At 39.3% G+C, this 22,137-nt stretch overlaps 1 protein-coding gene and 1 pseudogene across 1 annotated transcript in view; one reads left to right on the plus strand and one right to left on the minus strand.

The window, feature by feature from the left end:
* Positions 1–9,382, plus strand: part of LOC130215543 (uncharacterized) — a 13,739-nt gene extending 4,357 nt beyond the window's left edge. Inside the window, exons 4-5 of the mRNA XM_056447368.1 lie at positions 6,920–6,926; positions 9,008–9,382. Of these exons, the coding sequence (XP_056303343.1) occupies positions 6,920–6,926; positions 9,008–9,102 (102 nt within the window). The 3' untranslated portion in view covers positions 9,103–9,382. The remainder of the gene's footprint in view (positions 1–6,919; positions 6,927–9,007) is intronic.
* Positions 1–22,137, minus strand: part of LOC130216588 (uncharacterized) — a 59,113-nt pseudogene that overhangs the window by 31,234 nt on the left and 5,742 nt on the right.

Here is a 22,137-nt window from a genome sequence, read left to right on the forward strand (position 1 = left end):
TGTACAACAAAGTACATGCAGTTACACACATTTATGGATTCTGATATTGTTTTAATAAAACTCTAAACACAATTAAACACATTGCTAAATAGTTAATAATAATTTGGTTTTATCATACACCGGCTATGAATGTCCAGTGAGTGCGTTTTACTAAATGGAATATTATAAAGTGACGTCACTGTCTGACATTGCATCGCTGAGTGATGCAATCTCAGCCTGCATCATAAAGGCTGCATCCAGATACTATTGAAAAGTTCCTAAACAAAGCTCTGAATGTAAATGCACCACTAGATGGCAGCACGGCACTGAACAGTTAAAACAAGAACACAGAGGACATAAGGCATACATACTGTGACGTAACGAAAACTGAACTAGAAAGCAGATGAGTAGTGAAAATGAAATCATAAACAGGAACAAGCATGTGAACATACAAAGTAACAAAGAGGCCAAGCATGGAAAAAGTAAACATGACTGACCTGTATTGTACACTAACACAAGTGCATTCAGCAAGGAAAATATAATGTATTACAATTAATGTAGATAATCATATAGAAACTCAGTTGTACAGCCATCTATTCATAGACCAGGTATCATCTTCCTGTCTTTCAGCCTGCACACACTCTGTTCACTTTGTGGTTGAGCAAATGTCACAAGACCAAAACACACCGAGACGCTTATTTGAGGAAAGTGTTATGATCCATCATAGATGAAACAAAAAATTAAACGACAGCCACCCAGGCGTTCACAGGTTTTAATTTGAATAAATCTAAACATCACTGAATAAATGAGTAAATAAAACAAATATCATGTATCAGTTTTGTTAAATTATACACCGACTATGAATGTACACTGTATTAATAAATGCAGTTTCACTTTAAAATATGGTTAGCTCTTTACAATACGGTTGTATTAGTTTATGCATGTATTAATCTTTCGTAAAGGTTTACGGTTAATCTTTCGTAATGTTTACTCAAAGTTTATTAACTGTTAACAAGCGTAAATTTGGATTTGAATAATGCATAAGTCAATGAAATATGATTACACAAATGCTGTTCATTGTTAGTTAATGTTAGTAAATACACTGACAAAACCTTATCATAAAGTGTGACCCACTGTTTTACGTGAAACCAGTCTTCATGTTCAGTATTCATCAGTCAAAGTGAAACCAGCTGTGGTTTGATCTGCTGAGAAGAGTGGAACAGGTAGTCTCAGATCTTTCAATTGACATCTATGAAGTCTGTAACAACCATCACATGTTGGTGGAGGCCAGTGGAAAAATGATTAAGACGCAGCAGTAAATAGTTAAACAAAACAAAACTTTATAGAGCACAATGTAAACCAACCACGTTGATGAGAAGAGAACACAGCAAGAGTTTAACCAGAGTGTGTATGGTCAAATGGACAGGTGGGTGTTTACATCCGGTGGGGGAGGATTCACATGTAATGCTGCTATATTAGAATCGGTTTCAGTCAGTTCATCGGTCAAAGAAAAGTTGGCATATTTACCACCCTCATTTGTAAATGGATCTTTGGTTTGTAGTGTTAGGCTTATGGCATGTGATTGGTGAGTCACTTTAACATTCTATTATTTTAAATATGTTAATTATTGCTGTATATATTTAACAGAACCATAATAATACACAGCATAGCATTAATACATACATACCAAGTTTTAGTATAGTAGCCACTATGTTTATAACTACGTTTCAGAAGAGGTTATGATATGGATTATAATGCATTTTAAATTTCTACATTGAAAATACTTAGTATTAGGGTTACACGGTTTACAAGTACTTTGGTAGCACCGCGGCACTATGGCTCCAAAATGCTGGATAGTTTGTAAACAGTAGTATTGATGGTTCTACAATATGTTGTGTGTGTAAAAGTCACCAAAATGCTCCAACATTCATGCCAGCAAATATTCAATAGACCACTTTATTTCACTTTCATTTTAACTGTCTGCATACAGGTCATATTTTGCTGCAGTCATGACAGATCATATGGCATGTTCAATGTGTAACACGGGGAGTGACAGAGACAACTGCGGTGCGGGTCCACGTGCAGGTTTATTCAAAGTCAGGGAAGCAATGGTCAAAACAGGTGCAAACAGATGTATAAAGGCAGTCCAGAATCGTAGTCAAACACAGGCGAGAGGTCGGTAGACAGGCGGCAGACAAGGAGAAAGGGAAACCAGGCAAAGATCAAAACACGGAGGAACAAGACTAAGTGAAACGGGTTGTAATGTCACTTTACAGATAACAAGACTCGGCAAAGGAAGTGAGTGTGTGTGCTGTTTAAATAGTGTGTGTAATCAGTCTTTGACAATCCTCAGGTGGTGCAAGCATAATCAGTCAAAATGTTTGTGAACGGAGTGCATGTATGAAAATGTAGTCCATGAATGGCGGATTTGTAGTCCATACGTTATTGTGAAAGTGAGTGCTTACCAGCGACCTCTGGTGGTTAGAAATCGCTGGCAATCATGACACAATGATTTATTTATTTATTATTATTTTTATTGCAATAACAACTAAAGAGTCACAGTATACAGTGCATTCGGAAAGTATTCATAGCGCTTCACTTTTTCCACATTTTTCTTTGTTACAGCCTTATTCCAAAATGAATGAAATTCATTTATTTCCTCAACATTCTACACACAATCCCCCATAATGACAATGTGAAAAAAAGAGTTTTTAAATTGTTGCAAATTTATTACAAATAAAAACCCTGTAAAATCACATGTACATCAGTATTCACAGCCTTTGCTCAACACTTTGTTGATGCACCTTTGGCAGCGATTACAGCCTCAAGTCTTTTTTAACATGATGCCACAAGCTTGGCACACCTGTCTTTAGGAATTTTTGCCCATTCCTCTTTGCAGTACCTCTCAAGCTCGATCAGGTTGGATGGAAAGCGACGGTGTGCAGCTATTTTCCAATCTCTCCAGATTTGTTTAATAGAATTTAGGTCTGGGCTCTGGCTGGGCCACTCAAGGACATTCACCAAGTTGATGTGAAGCCACTCCATTGATGTTTTGGCGGTGTGCTTTGGGTCATTGTCCATTGCTGCCACCACCATGCTTCACTGTAGGGATAAGCCTGGTGATGAGCGGTGCCTGGTTTTTTCCAAATGTAACGCCTGGCATTCACTCCAAAGAGTTCAGTTTTAGTCTCATCAGCCCAGAGAATTTAGTTTCTTATGGTCTGAGAGTCCTTCAGATGCCTTTTGGCAAATTGCAGGTGGTCAGTGGCTTCCGTCTGGCCATTCTACCACACAGGCCTGATTGGTGGATTGCTGCACCGGTTGTCCTTCTGTAAGGTTCTACTCTCTCCACAGAAAAACGCTGGAGCTCAGACAGAATGACCATCGGGTTATTGATCACCTCCCTGACTAAGCCTCTTCTCCCCCAATCACTCAGCTTAGATGGCCGGCCAGCTCTTGGAAGAGTCCTGGTGGTTCCACATCTTCCACTTATGGATGATGGAGGCCACTGTGCTCATTGGAACTTTCAGAGCATCAGAAATATTTCTGTAACCTCAGAGGTCTACAAACAATTCCTTTGTCTTCATGCTTGGTTTGTGCTTTGACATGCACTGTCAACCCTGGGATCTTATATAGAAAGGTGTATGCCATTTCAAATTATGTCCAATCAACTGAATTTACCACAAGTGAACTCCAATGAAGCCGCTGAATCATCTCAAGAATAATCAGTGGAAACAGAATGTACCTGAGCTCAATTTAGAGCTTCACTGCAAAGGCTGTGAATACTGATGTACATGTGATTTTTCAGGTTTTTTATTTGTAATAAATTTGCAACAATTTAAAAACTCTTTTTTCACAATGTCATTATGGGGGATTGTGTGTAGAATTGAGGAAATAAATGAATTTAATCCATTTTGGAATAAGACTGTAACATAAAAAATGTGGAAAAAGTGAAGCGCTATGAATACTTTCCGGACGCACTGTATACAAAAAAAAAAAGCATAGAAAGCCAGTACAAATAATACATTTTCATTAATAAGGGAAGTTAATTTAAGTATTATGACATAAAAATATATAGTGTTTCTGACAATTTGCTTTATTTCATAGATTTGAGTTAAGAATTAATACTGTATTGCGATACTATTTAGTATCAGGATACTTCAGCTGGTATAGTATCGCGGCTTGAATCGATGGTATTGTGACAACCCTACTTAGTATTAGGCAATAGTGTTTGGCAGAGGTATTTCAGATATAACTTTTTGACTAGGTTGATAGTCAAAAATAGCTTACATAATTACAACTAAAAGAGATGTAGGAATCGGCAATCTTTAAAAATACACACACCTTCCTGTGTTCAGCAGTTTCCACCATTTTGCTGCTGTTTGGTTTTGGTTTCACATACAAATGATTACAAACACACTATTATAAGTAAAATAACAACATTAATGTGACCAACTCTATGTTTGTAGGTGTTTATGGTGATTCAGGTGGACTGAAATCAGTGACGGAGGGAGATTCAGTCACTCTAAACTCTGGTTTTGCTGAACTGATGGATGATGATCTGATTCTGTGGAAGTTTGGGAATGAAAACTCTTTAATAGCTCAAATCAACGTCATGGCTGACAGCGTCATTGTATATGAAGATGTTCCTGATGGAAGATTTAGAGACAGACTGAAGGTGGATTATCAAACTGCATCTCTGACCATCACAAACATCAGACCTGAACATGCTGGAGTTTATCAACTACAGACCAACAGTGCGAGCAAGAGTTTCAGCATCTCTGTTTACAGTAAGCTATCACTTACATGTTTACACTTATTGGATTTTTAAAATGATTATTAAAATGAATATGTAATCATAAGCAAACATAGTGAGAACAGTGACCAGGTTAAAACAGAGGTGAGTGCACTGGGTTGTAGAGTAAGTTTTGGTTAACAAAACCAAACAAATCCAACCTGGTTAAGATCAGTTTCAGTGGTTTCACAATGATCGATATAAACTTTTTCTATCAACTTGGGGTTTACCCAGACTTGCACCGTATACAACCAATCACATGACACACGAGTGCAGCAAACAGCCAATCACAGAACACATTAAAGCCCTGGTCACACTAGAGTTTGTTTGTGCGAAATTCTGTCACGCAGTGCTGCGAAAAGGGGCGGGATTAAACAAGATGATTAGCCATTAAAAAAAGCGAGCGATTGCTCTATGCTTTAAATTTCTGTCCAGAGAGGTCATGTTTTGATCCTCGATTGGTCTCACGCAGTCAAGTGATGCAATTTAGCAGGTCAGAGTTCACCAAGCTTGAACTTTGCACCGCAGCGACCTGCGAAACTTGACGTATGACCTTGCGTTTCCAGTCTGACGCATTCGGTTGCGTATGAATGGAAGTCTATGAAAAGAAAAGTCCAGTGTGACCGCAACTTAATGCAGCAAACAGCCAATCACATGACATGAGTGCAGCAAACAGCCAATCACACGACGCGTGAGTGCAGAAAACAGCCAATCACATGACACATTAAAGCAGGAAACAACCAATCACACAGTACATTAATGCAGCAAACAGCCAATTGCACGGCACATTAATGAACCAAACAGCCAATCACATGACACATGAATGCAGCAAACAGCCAATCACACGACACATTAATGAACCAAACAGCCAATCACATGACACATGAATGCAGCAAACAGCCAATCACACGACACATTAATGAACCAAACAGCCAATCACATGACACATGAATGCAGCAAACAGCCAATCACACGACACATTAATGAACCAAACAGCCAATCACATGACACATGAATGCAGCAAACAGCCAATCACACGACACCTTAAAGCAGCAAACAGCTAATCACACAGCACATTAATGAACCAAACAGCCAATCACACGACACATTAATGAACCAAACAGCCAGAATGTAATATAGTTACAGTATGTTTCCTCAATAAATCAGGCTGGCTCTACTGAATACTTATTTTGAACAAGTAATTATTTAATTTTACCACTAAAAAGGTTAGTTTACCCAAAAAATGTAATTTTGTTAATCACTCATCCAATCCCGAGACATCGAAACACAAATAACGATAATTTAGGTGAAATTGGAGAGCTCCCTCATCCTCCATTGACAAAATGATCCAGACTCAAGTCCCGAAAACACCAAAAACATCCTCAAAATTGAGCACATGCCTTCAGTGCTTCAATCTGAATATTATCAAGCTATAAGAATAAGTTTGTGTGCACATAAAACAAAAATGACGACTACTTTATTCAACAGTTTCTTCTCCTCAGTGTCAGTATATTGCGCACATTCTGTGTGCTTTAAAAAGTACGTTCATGTTGGATTAATGAAGTGTCGCTCAGTTGTCTAAGACTGGCAGTATGTGTGTGTTGAGACATTGACTATAAACATCTGTTTTACAGCTCCACCACCTGCACCTGACACCAGTATCAATCCTTCACCATCACCTTCTACACCTACACCTACACCTACAGGATCACGTGAGCATCTTAATATCACTGAACTCTGCCAGAATCATGCAGGTTAGTAATTACATTAGTTTAATTCAATGTTTTTTAGTTTTTAGTTAGTTTATAGCCACCTTTCCATTGCACACGACATTCGGACATGACAGTCGTAGAGCCCTGCATTTGAGCCCGGGCCTGTCGGGGCCTTTTTTTATGGACCTAGGACAGGGCTTCAGGTCAATTTTCATGTCATAGCTAGCACACATAACGAGCTTTGGGCCTACTTTAGAAAACACTTCCGATCCGGAAGCGCCAGTGGTGCCTTGTGCACAGAGATTTCCAGCCACGTGCATTAGAAAACATAAAGAGAAAAATTGTCAACGGCAAACTTAAAACTGTGAAAAATGCTAGAGGAAAAGCAAACCTCAGCTCAACTTTTCAAATAGTGACAACTTTAAATGATGAGCCAACTGGTTATACAGTTATACTGGTTATATGTAAGGTGAGTAAACTCACTGGTAGACAGCATATCACTTGGACTTACTTAATAAAACGTACATTTAAAAAAACAAACAATAAAAACTCCAAACATTTCTCTAATTATTCTAATAAAAAAAAAAAAACACATCAACTTTCTATTAAATACAAATCTGGTCTATTTTAATGGCTATAACTGTATAAGCTATTTGGTGGAAAAAAGACGGGCTTCGGGTCGGACTCTGGACAAAAATTTTGATGAGCTGTTGGACAAGAGCAGGGCTACAGCCTGTGTGTCTTGGGCCAGAGCCGGGCTAGGGCTTAAGCCTGGTTTATCCTTCTGCATTGAGTGATCGGTGTGACCCACGGCGCATGTCTTGCGCGTTGCTGTGCATTCATACTTCTGCGTGCTGTTTGTACTGCTCTGCAATAACACTTCCAAAACGCTAGTTGGCAGTGAGGTGTTTATGTTCCTCTGTGTCGAGTTTCTTCGCTGGTGTTTTGTTTTTTCTGAATGCTTCCTTAATGTACAAGTGGCTCAAACTCACTTATTTTAAGGCAAGAACTGGCGTACGTGCACCAAAATTAATCATAAGCGAAACACAAAACAGAACTTTCCATCTGGAGCTGCTTCATGGGACTCGACACTTGTAAACACTTGCTCCATCGGGCTTGTGCGGCTTTCACATCCACCCACACTCGTCAGTGCTACCAAGCCGATCAATCACAGAGCTTGCACTATGTGTCGTTGCGACGTGTAGTTACATTTTTTGAGAGGTGCGCGTCAGCGTCGCCGACGGCCGTGGAGAGGGCCATGCGACCACACATAGGCTGCGCCGGATCATACGCGTGCGTTTGATGCAGAAGTATAAATCAGCCTTTAGATTTAATGGCGTACAGGGCTCTAGACTATCGTAATACGCCCCCTTGTGGCAGTCGAACACAAGAATTTCAGTTTTGTCGTGCAAGATCGGCGGCCTTTCAACTGCACACGACAAACAAAGTCATTCAATTCTTATGGAGAGTAGTCTGGGAGCTGCGTGAAGTTCCGATCATTTCCGTATACAGAAAATTCGGATCCGATTTGAGCTGGGGATACGACCAGAGTGCGTCTAGTATGCGACCAGCTGACCGGATGTGATGTATTCCAGTGTTGTCCAAAAAGGTCCGTGCATGAGATGAGAAATAGTCGTTTTTTTATTTTCTGAATCAGAAAAGTTCATATTCATAAATGAGTAATAAAAAAATATTATTGTTAATGTTGTCGCCACGTTCCCTCCAACATTTTTTGCAGTCTATGATGAGTTTCTAGTACTCTTTCATTCAACCATGGTAAACACACAGCTCTTTCTTTTGCACTGCTTTATTTTATACACCAGGAGAATCAGCTTCCCATGGTGCACGACAAAACTGAATTTTCTGTGTGACTGCCACAAGAGGGCGTATTCCGACAGTCGTGTCCGAATGTCGTGTGCAGTGGAAGGTGGCTTGCTTGCGGTGTCCGAAATAAAGAAGTCCAAAAGCAAGAGCGTTTATCCTGTGTGCTTTCACCATGGCTGAATGAATGAATAATAGAAATTCATAGACCGCTAAAAATTTTGTAGGGAACATAGAGACTGTATTAAAAAAAACATTTTATCCTTCATTTATGAATAGAAATGTTTCTTCTTTTAATATAGACTATTTTCTGAAAAAAAAAACAAATACAAAAAAAGCTATTAATTCTCATCTCATGCACACGGACTTGCATGGACAACACTAGAATACATCACATCCGGTCGACCGGTCGCATACGGTCTACTCGCAGAAGTTCAAATATTTTAACGAATCGAACAATCCAAATTTTCCACATACGGCGATGGCTCCCAGACTGCTTTCCATAGAAAATAAATGAATTCCAGTCTGTTGCTTGTCGTGTGCAGAGGAAAGGCGGCTTATTAGTTTTAAAAGGTTGTCAGAATGATAACTGATAATAATGATTTCCTGTTTTTACAACAAATATGAATATTTAATCTTTATGCAATGCATTTTTTGTTGTGTTTTGAAGTACTTGCCAGCGGTTGTGATTCTGCTGAAGCTGTGCTCCGATTGGTCGTCACTGCTCTGATGGGTGTGGCTGCTGCGGCTGCTGTTGTTCTCCTGGTCAATGACATCAGATCTACAAGAGCTTAAAAGACAAAAACAGGACATTATCATAAATATCAAGATGCATAATGTTCATTTATTCCTTTTCTTTTCGGCTTAGTCCCTTTGGGGTTGCCACAGCGGAATGAACCACCAACTTATCCAGCATATGTTTTACACAGCAAATGCTCTTCCAGCTGCAACACATCACTGGAAACATCCATACACTCTCATACACTATGGACAATTTAGCTTACCCAATTAACCTATACCACATGTTTTTGGACTTGAGGGGGAAACCGGAGCCCCAGGAGGAAACCCATGTGAACACGGGGAGAATCTTCCCTACTGAAAAATCCAGCTTAAACCAGCCTAGGCTGGTTGGCTGGTTGGCCAGCCTGGTTTTAGAGGGGTTTTGGCCATTTCCAGGCTGGTTTCCAGCCATTTCCAGCCTGGTCTTAGCTGGTCAGGCTGGAAAATGACCAGCTAAAACCAGCTTGACCACCTAGCCAGGCTGGGAGCTCAGCCAAAACCAGCTATGTCCATCTTAAACCAGGCTGGTGAAGCTGGTTTTAGCTGGATTCAGCTGGTCATTTTCCAGCCTGACCAGCTAAGACCAGGCTGGAAAAGGCTGGTAACCAGCCTGGAAATGGCCAAAGCCCCTCTAAAACCAGGCTGGTCAACCAGCTAAAACCAGCCAACCAGCCTAGGCTGGTTTAAGCTGGATTTTTCAGCAGGGTTTATAAGTAGTCATATCCTTTAGACTGTTTTCACATTCTCTTTCAGATTGATTTCATATTGCTTAATAGGTTAGAATCTTCAATAAACTGATCATCATACACGAAAATAAGAAATAAGGGATCTCCTACAGTCCTGCCTCCAGTTTTTTGGGTTGGTTCTTCATAGATACATACATGCCTCCTATTGTGACTGTGAAGAGATTATTTTTTTTATTAAGAGATCATTTCTGCCTCTATATACTCCATATTCTTCCATCTTTGTTTTCTACTTTTTATTTCTGGGAAATCACCTTCATCTTGTTGCTTTTAGCTCAGTGCATGACATGAGTGTGGTAGCCTAGTAATTTATTTTTATAGCCACAAGATGGCGCCATGGTTTAATCCTTGCCAAACAAGTTGGTGTAAATCCTGTGCTTTATGATGCTTAAGGGGATAGTTTAGCCAAAAATAAATACTCTGTCATAATGTACTCACCCTTGTTTCAAACCTCTGAGTTTCTTCCTTCTGTTGAACTTAAGAGAAGACAACTAGAAACCTGTGTACATTGTCTTCCATGTTTGTTTTTCCTCTACTAATGAAGCAAATGGATGCAGGTTTACAGCTTTCTACAAGATATAATGTCTTGTGTTCAACAGGAGAAAAAAGGGGGAGTAAATAGTGAGTATTTTGGGGTGATGTTCTGTAAAGGGAACATTGAGAGTGGGATGTATGATGATGTACAGACCAAAGATTCAGGGACACATTTGTCAGGACATCAGTTCCGGAGTGAACAATCTAGAACCAGATCACATGTGCCCGTCTCGTTATTCAACTTACTGTTTCCAATCAGTTTTCCTGAACACTCAAATACACGTGCCCATCTCATTATTATAAAGTACTGTACGTAACATGGTGTTAGAAGTGAAGTAGTAGTTAAAGTAACATGAACTAAAGAGCTCATACGGAGTTTACAGGCAAAATGGAGAGAGATGAGCCAGCCCCACTCATATCATTTAGCTCCCCAAGGCAAGTTCGATTCCACCAATACAACTGAATGGCCGAGATGAATAGCATCAGGATTGGATAAACAATCACAAGAATACCAGGTGAATACATTTCTGTATGCTGCAGAGAAGGTGCTGATGGGATTTTTATGTGCTGCCTTTAACTGAAGAGCAAAAAAAAAAAAAATTGTCAGGATGTGGCTGATGTGAGAATTTAAAGAAACATGACTGGAAAGACCCAACTCGAGAGTCTGACTGTAGGAAGTGCCACAGAAGGGGACATTTTGCACAGAAACAAGTCAACAGGGGCCATTAACAACACCATAGAGAGATAAATGGACACTGAAGAGGAGAGTGATATTGCTTTTTTGGGTGTAAAATGACAGGTGGAGTAAACTGATTTACACTTATGCGTCAAGCGCACGCGTATGCTTCAGCTCAGCCTTAGCATGGTTGCATAGCACTCGAAAAATGTAACTACACAACACGTATCACACGCTCTGTGATTGGTTGGCTTGGTAGCTGTGACCAGTGTGGGTGGGACCGAGAGCTGCGCAAACCCGTTGGAGCGAGTGTTTTCAAGTGTCGCGTCCCTTGAAGTAGCTCTAGATGGAAACTGTTGTTTTGGGTTTACCTTATGATTAATGTTGTTGAATGTCCACCAATTCCTGACTATGAAAAAACAAGTTTTAGCTACTTGAACATTAAGATAGCATTCAGAAAAAAACACTCACCCGCTGAAAGACCTTCCAAATGAGAAAAACAAATGGTGTAGGGAGATACCGCAAAAAGAGGCAGTTCAGAAATTAAAAGCGGAATTGAGCTCTCATCGTGTGTTGTTCCCATACTCACTGACAGCAGAAACGTGTGTTTCTGCTCCTATGGCTTGGGTGATGTTTTGAGTAGTCAAAAGCAGTCAGATGGTATATGGAAATGAGTGATGTTCTACTTCAGAGGCAGAAAAACATTCTGCACAGAAAGAATAAGAGGGCCTTGGGTCTAAAATACAGACTAGAGACAAATCAAAAGCCACTTCTTTCACTGCTGAGCACTAAAGCACGGGATGAGCTCCCTCCAGGAATCCTGCGTTTTCGGCTAAAACTGATGAGGTTCACATTTGACATTGCGCATATTTGACATTGTCACATTTGACAGCAGCTCATAACTGCAGACCTGTTATCAAGAAACAGACCAACACAAAAAGAGGAAGAGGATGAGGAGGATGTGAAAGTGTTTGTGGATGCAGTGATTCCAGCTACTGAGGCAAGGTTAACTACAATAATCAGAATCTATTTGTGAAAAACTTAAATACTGTGAGACTGAGTGGCTGGTGAAGCACACCCTTGCCCCTGAGTTGGGGCATTCTGGCCTGAAAAAGAAAATCTGTTGCTGTATCTGTTGCTGGAGAGCTACTCCTCAGGGGCCAAAGGTTAGTGATTCCTCAATGCATGAGGCAAGAGGTCCTCCATGAGATACACTTTGGTCACCAGGCTATAGTCAAGTGTCGAGCCAGGGCTTGCCAGGCTGTCTGGTGGCCAGGACTGTCTGTTCCCATTAGTCAGTTGGTGAAGAATTGCACTATATGTTCACTGCATAGGGCAGAACCCTTGCTGATGACCCCAGTGCCTGAGAGACCTTGGTAGCTCTGTTCTCGGAAAAGATTACATATCTTCTGATTGTAGGCTAGGATTGTCAAGAATACTTTTTTTTACAAATGTCCATTTTCCACTAACATTTGAGCGCTGTTGAGCATGTTTTTTAAGAGCACTGATTTGACGTTATGTTCACGTGCTCAACAGAAATGACTGTGATTGGCTGCGAAGGTCATTAGTTCACAGAACTCACCGCTGTTTACTAAGTGTGACCACAGATACAGGGACACTGGGGTGTTTCAAAGTCACGTCGATCAGCTGGTTTGTCTATAAGCTGACATAAGAGGGATCCGCTGATGAATCGCAACTTTAAAACACTCCAGAGCGAGCAGTGGCAACAGTAAAAGGACTATGGAGATGGAGAGAAAACAAAAGCTTTGCTGACAAATCGTGATATACCTCTAGAGAATGATTACTCTCCAGAACATCTCATGGGAGGGGTACTGTGCACCACATTACCACAGTTTCCAAAGGTTTTAAAGAATTGATGGCCAAAAATCAAGGGGTTGAGGAAGTTTGAGAGGCGAGCAAAAGACCAACAGCGATGCTGGTATGATATGCGCAGTGCTTAATTTGTGAACTGAGAGGTCCCGGAACAGCTCGGGATAACAGATCCGGCATGTTACCCAAGGATGGATGGTGGAAGAGTGTCTCAGACGAAGGATGAACGTGAAGAGCGGGGGGTTGTCGTGGTTGTGAAGAGGGTTTGGAGGTCACAGAAGAAAGTGAAAGGGAACAGCGGATAGGGGAGGAGGGCGGTTGAGGAGGGGGATCGGTAAAATGAGGTGTGTTCCGGCACAAATTAAGCCCTGGACATATGTCACAGAGTTCATCCCTTGCCAATACTGCAACCTGGCCAAAGTGTGTGGCTGGGTGTAGTAGTAAATCCGTCTGGCCTCTAAACATCTACTGGAACCTTCTAGGAATATTTTTTCTGCTTTGCAGTACTGTGCGTTTTGGTTCTGTCAATGTAATTCACAGATGTTCCCTAAAACTGCGTGCTCGAATATCCTGCGAATATCAAACCTAAAACCAACTTTACTGACCTACACTAATTCTGTTCTGTTTGTGGGTCAAAGTAAAACTTTGGCAGAAGTCTGGTTTGAGCTGGTTTAAAAACAGCTTTGCACACAAGTCTAAATTAAAACTTGTGGTTTGTGTAAGTGTAATCTGCTGAATGTGATTGCACAAGAACATGCAGATACAAACCCTGACTATGATGATCATTTTTCATAATTATCACCAGAATAATTGTTATAACTTACAGGAAAATCTTTGTTGCAAGATAGAAAATCACTATTATAAAATAATATTTGCCACTATGAACAAGTAGCCATGCAAAAGACTCTCACCACAGCAGTGAGATGTGGGCGGTGGTCAAACCTTGTGGGGAGAAATTTTAACTCTAGTTTACAATCGCAGTTTCACACGGACCTGTCTGGCTGGCTGAGAAGTGTTTCATTGTCCATCCACCTTTACATAAACATACATTTAAGCCGGTATTATATGAAAATGGTTCACGTTTTTGTTTTGGTCTACTTGTGGCATCAGACTGGTAAGTTATTTTATTTTCTGCTTTCTTGTTTAGTTTTAGTTTAAGCTACTCTGCATCCACAGAGATTTAAGGAGCCATTCATTAACTAATATATGTCAGTGCACTACCCATATGGGGAACGACTTTCACACCACATGCAGAGCAGAATCAGCGCACAGGCATTTATACATATATAAACACTTTTTATTTAAACTTTTCATCTGCACCAAGTGCAACTTCCTCCCATGCTGTGTACTTCACCTGCTAGTCTTTATTTTACAAATGATGTAACAATTTACTGAAGAACTGTTTGCTTCTCAAACTATGAGAGTAGTTCAACTATTCCAGCATATGTTGTATGCATCCAACCGCAACCCGGTACTGGGGAAACACCAATATGTACACACTCAAACACTACAGCCAATTTAGTTTATTCAATTCACCTATAGCGCATGTCTTTGAACTGTGGGGGAAACCGGAGCACCCAGAGGAAACCCACGCTAACATGGGGGAACATGCAAACTCCACATAGAAATGCAAATTGGCCCAAAGACTCAAGACTCGAACCAGCGACCCTCTAGCAGTGAGGTGACAGCACTACCCACTGAGCCACTGTGCTGCATAAAATCTGTGCATTTATTAGGTAAAATTGCTTATTTTTATGGTCATTTTTACTGGCAGGCTAGCGCAGAAACTCCATTGAAAATACTGGAGTAGAATTAATTTCCATATTTTAAAGACATGGCGCGGAAAATACTATTTAACGCAGTGCTTCTTGTTTGGTCCCACTTTATATCGAATCTCAGCCAGGCAGTGAAGATCGCCGTTTTTAAAAAGAAATCAGATCTTAAATGCGCCGATTTTGTAAGGGATGACAATTAATTGGAAGCCCTAGGGCTGGCTCACTGAAATTAAAAGTCCATGTGCAATTGTACATATACCCCATTTTCAGCAGAAGTTGCTAAAGGCATAACAACTTGTTGCTAAAAGTTGCTAAATAAAGCTGTGACATCTTTGCTTGATGTTGGCATTATGTAAACTCAAACCTGAATCTTTATATAATATACAAAATAAAAGTGAGATGTTTGTTGCTAGTCATCTTTTAAGATCTTCTTGGCTGGTTAGCCGTTCAGCGTTTCCTCTAGGCATGGGCTGATATAAGATTCTGATGGTATGATAACCTTGGATATAAATATCACAGTTTCGCTGTATTGTGATTTCTGCTCTAAAATATATTCTTTTTAAATGTCTGGGCAAAAAACAATATATTGAACACAATATATTTTATTTTGAGAAACATTTATAATATTTTGGAGCACTAAACATGTCAGGCTAAACAATTAAATTAATTGACTTCTGCTGTCTTCATTTGTTTCAAAAACACAGATTTCTTTACCATCTTTGGAGAGCTTTTCTCTTGGAGATACTGTCGTCCTAAAAAACTCAAATTAAAAAATAGTAGGAACTGTCTGTATTACAGAAAATTTTCTGTAGTTTTCCAAACAGCTGTATACCTTGAAAACGGTTATCGTCACATGGCTAGTTTCCTCTGCCACTTTTTTCATTCATAATGAATCTTTTTAAAGGTTACTTAAAGTTGCTAAAAGTAGCCAAACTAATGTTAAAACTGTTAAAATTGTTGCTAGATACTTTTTTGGGGGGAGGGGGGGGGGTGTTGCTCGGGTAGTATGAAAAGTTAATAAATCTAGCAACAAAACTGCTAAGTTAGCAACACACGCTGGGAACGCTAACCTAAGATAAATGTATACGAATCTTACCTCAGGTCGATTCGTGATCTAGAGAATACGCCAAAAATGCTTTACGGAAATCAGCTAGACGTGCTCGTGCCCATGGATGACCTCTGACCTGTTTTCTGCCCAATCCAAATGTCTACATTTCAATGTTGAATTTGGTGTTCCGATTTTTTTATTATCTGCCTTAAACCGATTTGTTTTTTTCAATTTCAGTACTGATGTTAAAAAAATCTTAAAACTATGTTAAATGGCATATAATAGTCGGTTTTATTAAATAACAGTTGTCAATAGTTCAAATAGCTTTTATTGCACCACAATGAATAAGCACATCACACTTAAAAGGGAAAACTTTGTCAAACAATGAAAATCCGCGATTGATTTACTCATCCTCAGCCCAACCCTAAAACATGTAAGGTAAAAACTATAACCTTGTTGATTCGTGTAATGAATTTGAGTTGGATGTTACTTTGCCTGATGGCCCCTAGAGGGCAGCAGCCCCGTACTGTGTACTCTTACAGTGAGTCAACACTGATAAATACAGGGTATCCAGGCCTCCGATTCTTCGTGCATGTTATTAAAGCATATTGATGCAGACACAACAATCACAACGGTTCACTTTAAGAGTGATTACTGTAAATGAATGAATAAGTTATGCTTTCAAGCCAGTGTAATGTTTTCAAACTATGGCAAAATCTGATTCAATTCAGACAAATGGGCTGCAGAGCAGAAAACTGGGGTCTTACCTAATTTATTTCTGGGGTCTTACCTTATTTACGTTCTATTTTTTAGGAAATCAAATAGACTAAGAAAGTAATAGCTAACTGGACAAATCAAACATGTTTTCTAGCTATTTAATTAAAAAAAACTGGATAAAGTTTACCAACAAATGTTCCCCTGTTTGTTTGTCAGGTGTGTTTGGTGAATCAGTGATGGAGGGAGATTCAGTCACTTTACACACTGGCTTTACTGAACTGATGGATAGTATGATTATGTGGCGTTTTGGAGCTAAAACAATTTAATAGTGGAAATCGATGTAATGGACAACAGACTCACCATATATGAAGATGTTCTTGATGGGAGATTCAGAGACAGACTGAAGGTGGATCATCAAACTGCATCTCTGACCATCACAAACACCACAACTGAACATGCTGGAGTTAATAAACAAGACCAACAGCAGGAGCAAGAGTTTCAACATCACTGTCTATAGTGAGTTCAATATTGTAAAATCAAGTAGATACTAAAAATGTGGTTAATTTGATTACTGACTGTTCAAATGACAAAATAATTTCAACTAAGTTGCATTTGCTTTTCCAATATTTTTATTCATAAATAATAAAAATCACTGCCATATCTCAAACTTAACTCGAAACTTTCTATATCTGACGTTTTCAGCTCATCTGCCTGTTCCTGTCATTTTCAACTCTCCTCAGTGTTCTTCCTCCTCATCTTCATCAGTGCAGTATTGTTCAGTGTTGTGTTCAGTGGTGAATGTGAGCGCTGTGAGTCTCTCCTGGTACAAAGGAAACAGTTTATTGTCCAGCATCAGTGTGTCTGATCTCAGCATCAGTCTCTCTCTACCTCTGGAGGTGGAATATGAGGATAAAAACATCTACAGCTGTGTGATCAACAACACCATCAGCAACCAGACCACACATCTGGACACACTCTGTCAGCCATGTTCAGGTACTTGATTTTCACAGAACTGATAATATTTTTGGTGTATAGCTCTATAAGTCAACACAACATTTACATCCAAATCAGGTGAATGCTGTAGGAATAACAACAGTTTTCATATGTGCCTCCCACTTGTAAATGTTCCAAAAGTAATTGGACAATTGTAAGCTGTTCCATGGCCAGGTATGTGTTATTCCCTCATTATCTCAATCACATTGAGTAGATAAAAGGTCCGGAGTTCATTTCAAGTTTGCTATTTGCATTTGCAATCTGTTACTGTCCACTCTCAAGATGAGATCCAAAGAGCTGTCACTATCAGTCAAGCAATCCATCATTAGGCTGAAAAAACAAAACAAACCCATCAGAGAGAGAGCAAAAACATTAGGTGTGGCAAAAACAACAGTTTAGAACATTCTTAAAAAGAAGGAACACACCAGTGAGCTTAGCAACACCAAAACACTCGGAAGACTAGGGAAAAAACTGTGGTGGACGACCGAAGAATTCTTACACTGGTAAAGAAAACACCCTTTACAACAGTTGGCCAGATCGACAACACTTTTCAGGAGGTAGGTGTATGTGTGTCACAGTCAACAATCAAGATAAGATTTCACCAGAGTGAATACAGAGGGTTCACCACAAGATGTAAACCATTGGTGAGCCTCAAAAACCGTAAGACCAGATCAGAGTTCTAAAAAGCCTTCATAGTGCTGGAACAACATCCTATGGGTAGATGAGACCAAGTTTTCGTGATAGGAAGAGAAGAGTATGGAGAAGGAAATGGAACTGCTCATGATCCTAAGCAGTAAAGCACAGTGGTAGTAGTGTCATGGCGTGGGCATGTATGACTGTCAATGGAACTGGTTCTCTTGTATTTATTGATGATGTGGCTGCTGACAACAGCAGCAGGATGAATTCTGAAGTGTTTTAGGCAATATTTTCTGCTTATACTCAGCCAAATGCTTCAGAACTCATTGACGGGGATTCACAGTGCAGATGGAGAAAGCATACCGCAAAAGCAATCAAAGAGTTTTTGAAGGGAAAAAAGTGGAATGTTATGCAATGGCCAAGTCAATCACCAGATACAAATCTGATTAAGCATGCATTTCACTTGCTGAAGCCACAACTGAGAACCAAGAACAAGCAGGAATTGAAGACAGTTGCTGTAAAGTCCTAGCAGAGCACCACCAGGATTGAAACCCAGTGTCTGGTGATGTCTCTGCATTCCAGACTTCAGGCTGTAATTGACTGCAAAGGATTTGCAACCAAGTATTCAAAAGTGAAAGTCTGATTTATGATCATTATTCTGTCCAATTACTTTTGGACCCTTAACAAGTGGGAGGCACATATGCAAACTGTTGTAATTCCTACACCGTTCACCTGATTTGGATGTAAATACCCTTCAATTAAAGCTGACAGCCTGCATTAAACCACATCTTTATTTCATTTTAAATCCACTGTGTTGGTGTATGAAGCCAAATATGTTAGTATTGTGTCAATGTCTAAATATTTACGGACATGACGGTGTATATATTTTACTTGTACAATTTTGACAGGGACTCAACGTCTGCATACTGAAAATCACAAATCTGTTATTTTTCACTTTTTTCTTCTTCAGAAGGCCACGCCCATGGCTGTGACACTGTGGAACATGTGCTCCGATTGGTCATCACTGCTCTGATGGGTGTGGCTGCTGCAGCTGCTGTTGTTCTTCTGGTCAATGACATCAGATCTACAGTTTATTGAGAGGAAATGCAACTGAGAGGCTATCATAAAATGTTATATATTTTGTACTATTACAATCAAAGATGAAAAGAGATGAAAAGAGCCTTCCTCTAAACTGGATGGTAAAAAGGGACAATGCAGCAAAAATTGTAAATATAAAATACTATCTTGTGGCCGAAACGAGGAATATTCTCAGATTTGATCACATTGTTTCACAAAGTTGTATCTCATCTCACCTGCTTAATGTACACTGATCCAATGGTTTTATTTGGATATTTGTGATGTTTTCAACACTTTTAATTTGCCTCTGACCCACCGTTTTTTGAATGTGTTTCAGTGAGTTATCAGAATACAATTCATTTGCTTACTAAAAACACTGGAATTTCTTTTGGAATTGTCAATTAAACAATTCTTGATTTTATTGCATTTTAAAAATAACGCGCCACGTTTTCTGGAAATCCAGTAGTACATTTTTTTTTTTTTAGTAAACAGCAAATCTGTTTGTCATTTTTTGCTCTTTTTTTTGTAATTTTGAGCATTTAAGCAGATGAATAAATATGGTCATGAAAATATGAATTTGAGATTGTATATAAAATATTGCGCTTTATAACATTAGGGGCTCTATTTTTAAAAGCATTAAGGGTGTATCCGAATCCACTTTTGCTATTTTAAAGATGGAAAAACACGCTCTGCGCCGCAGCATTGTCTAACAGGGTTAAGCTTATTCTCTTAATGTTATGGGTGTGTTTTCAGAATAAACCAATCAGAGTCTCATCTCTCGTTCCCTTTAAGAGTCAGTTGCTTGCAAATGGTCCATGGCGGATTTGCTATTTACATGGTAGGTGGACTTTGTAAGTGGAAAAACTGGACACTTCAAAACAGTTAAGAAAACAGTTAAACGGCCCATCTGCAGCAGGAAGATAATGAGCTTAATCCATTCAGCCATTACTTTCACTTTCACTCTTTCGTGTAAGGTGTTGTATGCTCTCCACTAAAGACATCCATTAGCCTATACATATTTAATTTCATTTAAGCACATGCTATGCCCCATATGGTCTAAAACCTGACAGATGGACAAATCTAAGCTTGTTTTTCACAAAACAAATATGAATATGCATATAATAAATAATACTAATGATAATAATAACATTATACAAAAGCAAATTGTCATGAATAAACTGAAAAGCCCCCTGAGATGAAGAAGGCATGGAGGCAGTGGTTTTTATATTTATGTAGAAATTAATAATTTTTGTAATATTTTATTCCTTTAATTCTTTTTCACTTGTAAAGATATTTCTGTACTGCTCATCCTGCTGTATTAAGCAATGTTTAAGCAAGGCGCACAACTGACGCGCTCTGCACTGGACTTTAGACCTCCTCTCAGCTGGTCTATTGTGCAGTCTGTTTTAGTTCCTCAAAATAGCAACGCGCCAACAATGCGCCTTCACACACATATGAGCGCAAATGCATTTGCTATTTAAATAGTGTGGTGGAAAACGTCAAAAATTACATTTGCGTCATGCTGAAACTAGCAAATACCATTCGCATCGCGCCTTGGGCCGGGTGTATGCAACGTAATCTCACGGCAATTCGTAACTTTTTTATTTAGTGAGTAATTCGTATGAATTCGTACGATCTAATTCGTACAATTTAGTACGATTTGCTCATCACCCAATGATGGTTGGGGTTAGGGATGGGGTTGCGTGCCACGTCTCCTTTTTAAAATCAGACATTTTTGTACGACTGAACTCGTACGAATTGGTACGAATTAGCCACTAAACTGACAAAACGTAAAATACCTTCACAGAGGCAACATACCTATGCTATGCTCTCATATTATCCTTATTATTTTGGTTAAAGCAAAAGATGAACATAACGTGTGATAATATGATATGTAAAATATTCTTGCATATTTAATTCACCCAAAAATGGGTCATGTTTATTTAACCTCTGCTTCTTGACTTCGTTGAGTAAGGAAGGATCCACATGGAGTTAATATTTGCCAGACAAGACACAGCTTTAACAATCAATTCAGCTCCGAAAGCTAGGAAGAGAAAACTGCACAACTCAAGTCGAGTAAACTATTTCTTTTTTAATTTATGCATAAATATCTGATGACTGCTTTGCTAATACTGCTGGTCCTACAGCTAATGGATGACTATATGACATATTCAAGATGAGGCAAACCTGTCGGTGCCTATGGCGTGGTGGAAAGTGCACACATGCACTCTAGTGTTCGTGGCGACCCGGGTTTGATTCCCGCCTCGAGGTCCTATGCCTAGGTCCTGCTTCCCCTCTCTCTGCTCCCCAAACTTTACTGTCAATTCTCTCTACTGTCCTGTCAAAATAAAGGTGAAAACCCTTTAAAAAAAAAAGATGAGGCAAACCTGGCGTTTCAGCAATAGATCAGTTAGTTATTAACAAACATTACAGCATTATCAACATTCAAAGAAATATATTCCACATGAAAACAATACTATAGAATACTATAATATAGTAAAGTGTTACTGTAGGCTATATATATGCTGTGTACTGTATATATGCACATCACATACACACACATAAAAGAAAATTAGACAATTAGAAAGAAAAACTGAAATATAAATGGTCATATTGATGAAGATTAAATAGGCTAGATAAAATAAACATGCAACATTGAGTAAGTGTTATAATCATGATAAATTTCCTGAGTAACATGAATGCCCACCACATTTAAGGCAAAGTGAATGACGCAAATTAATCAAGTTATCTGTTAATGTGTTCTCCTCATACGTTTCTGTTAATTCTCTGAATGAAAGTAATGGGAGTTCCCAGATCGTGGATGCAAGAGGGGAGATTTTCAACTTGTTACCTAATTGGCTCACAGGTTTTATCTATATTTGCATTATTGATTCTGTGATCAATACTGTGGTCTGTTAACGAATGTGCACTTCTCCCAGCTATCTACACCAGGCTAAACTTAGCAGCCCATCCTCATCCTGAATCAGCATACGCGCCAGACAAAAGCCAAAGGAGGACAAA

The sequence above is a fragment of the Danio aesculapii genome, chromosome 22 (genome assembly GCF_903798145.1).
Source record: "Danio aesculapii chromosome 22, fDanAes4.1, whole genome shotgun sequence".
In the NCBI taxonomy this organism is placed as follows: domain Eukaryota; kingdom Metazoa; phylum Chordata; class Actinopteri; order Cypriniformes; family Danionidae; genus Danio; species Danio aesculapii.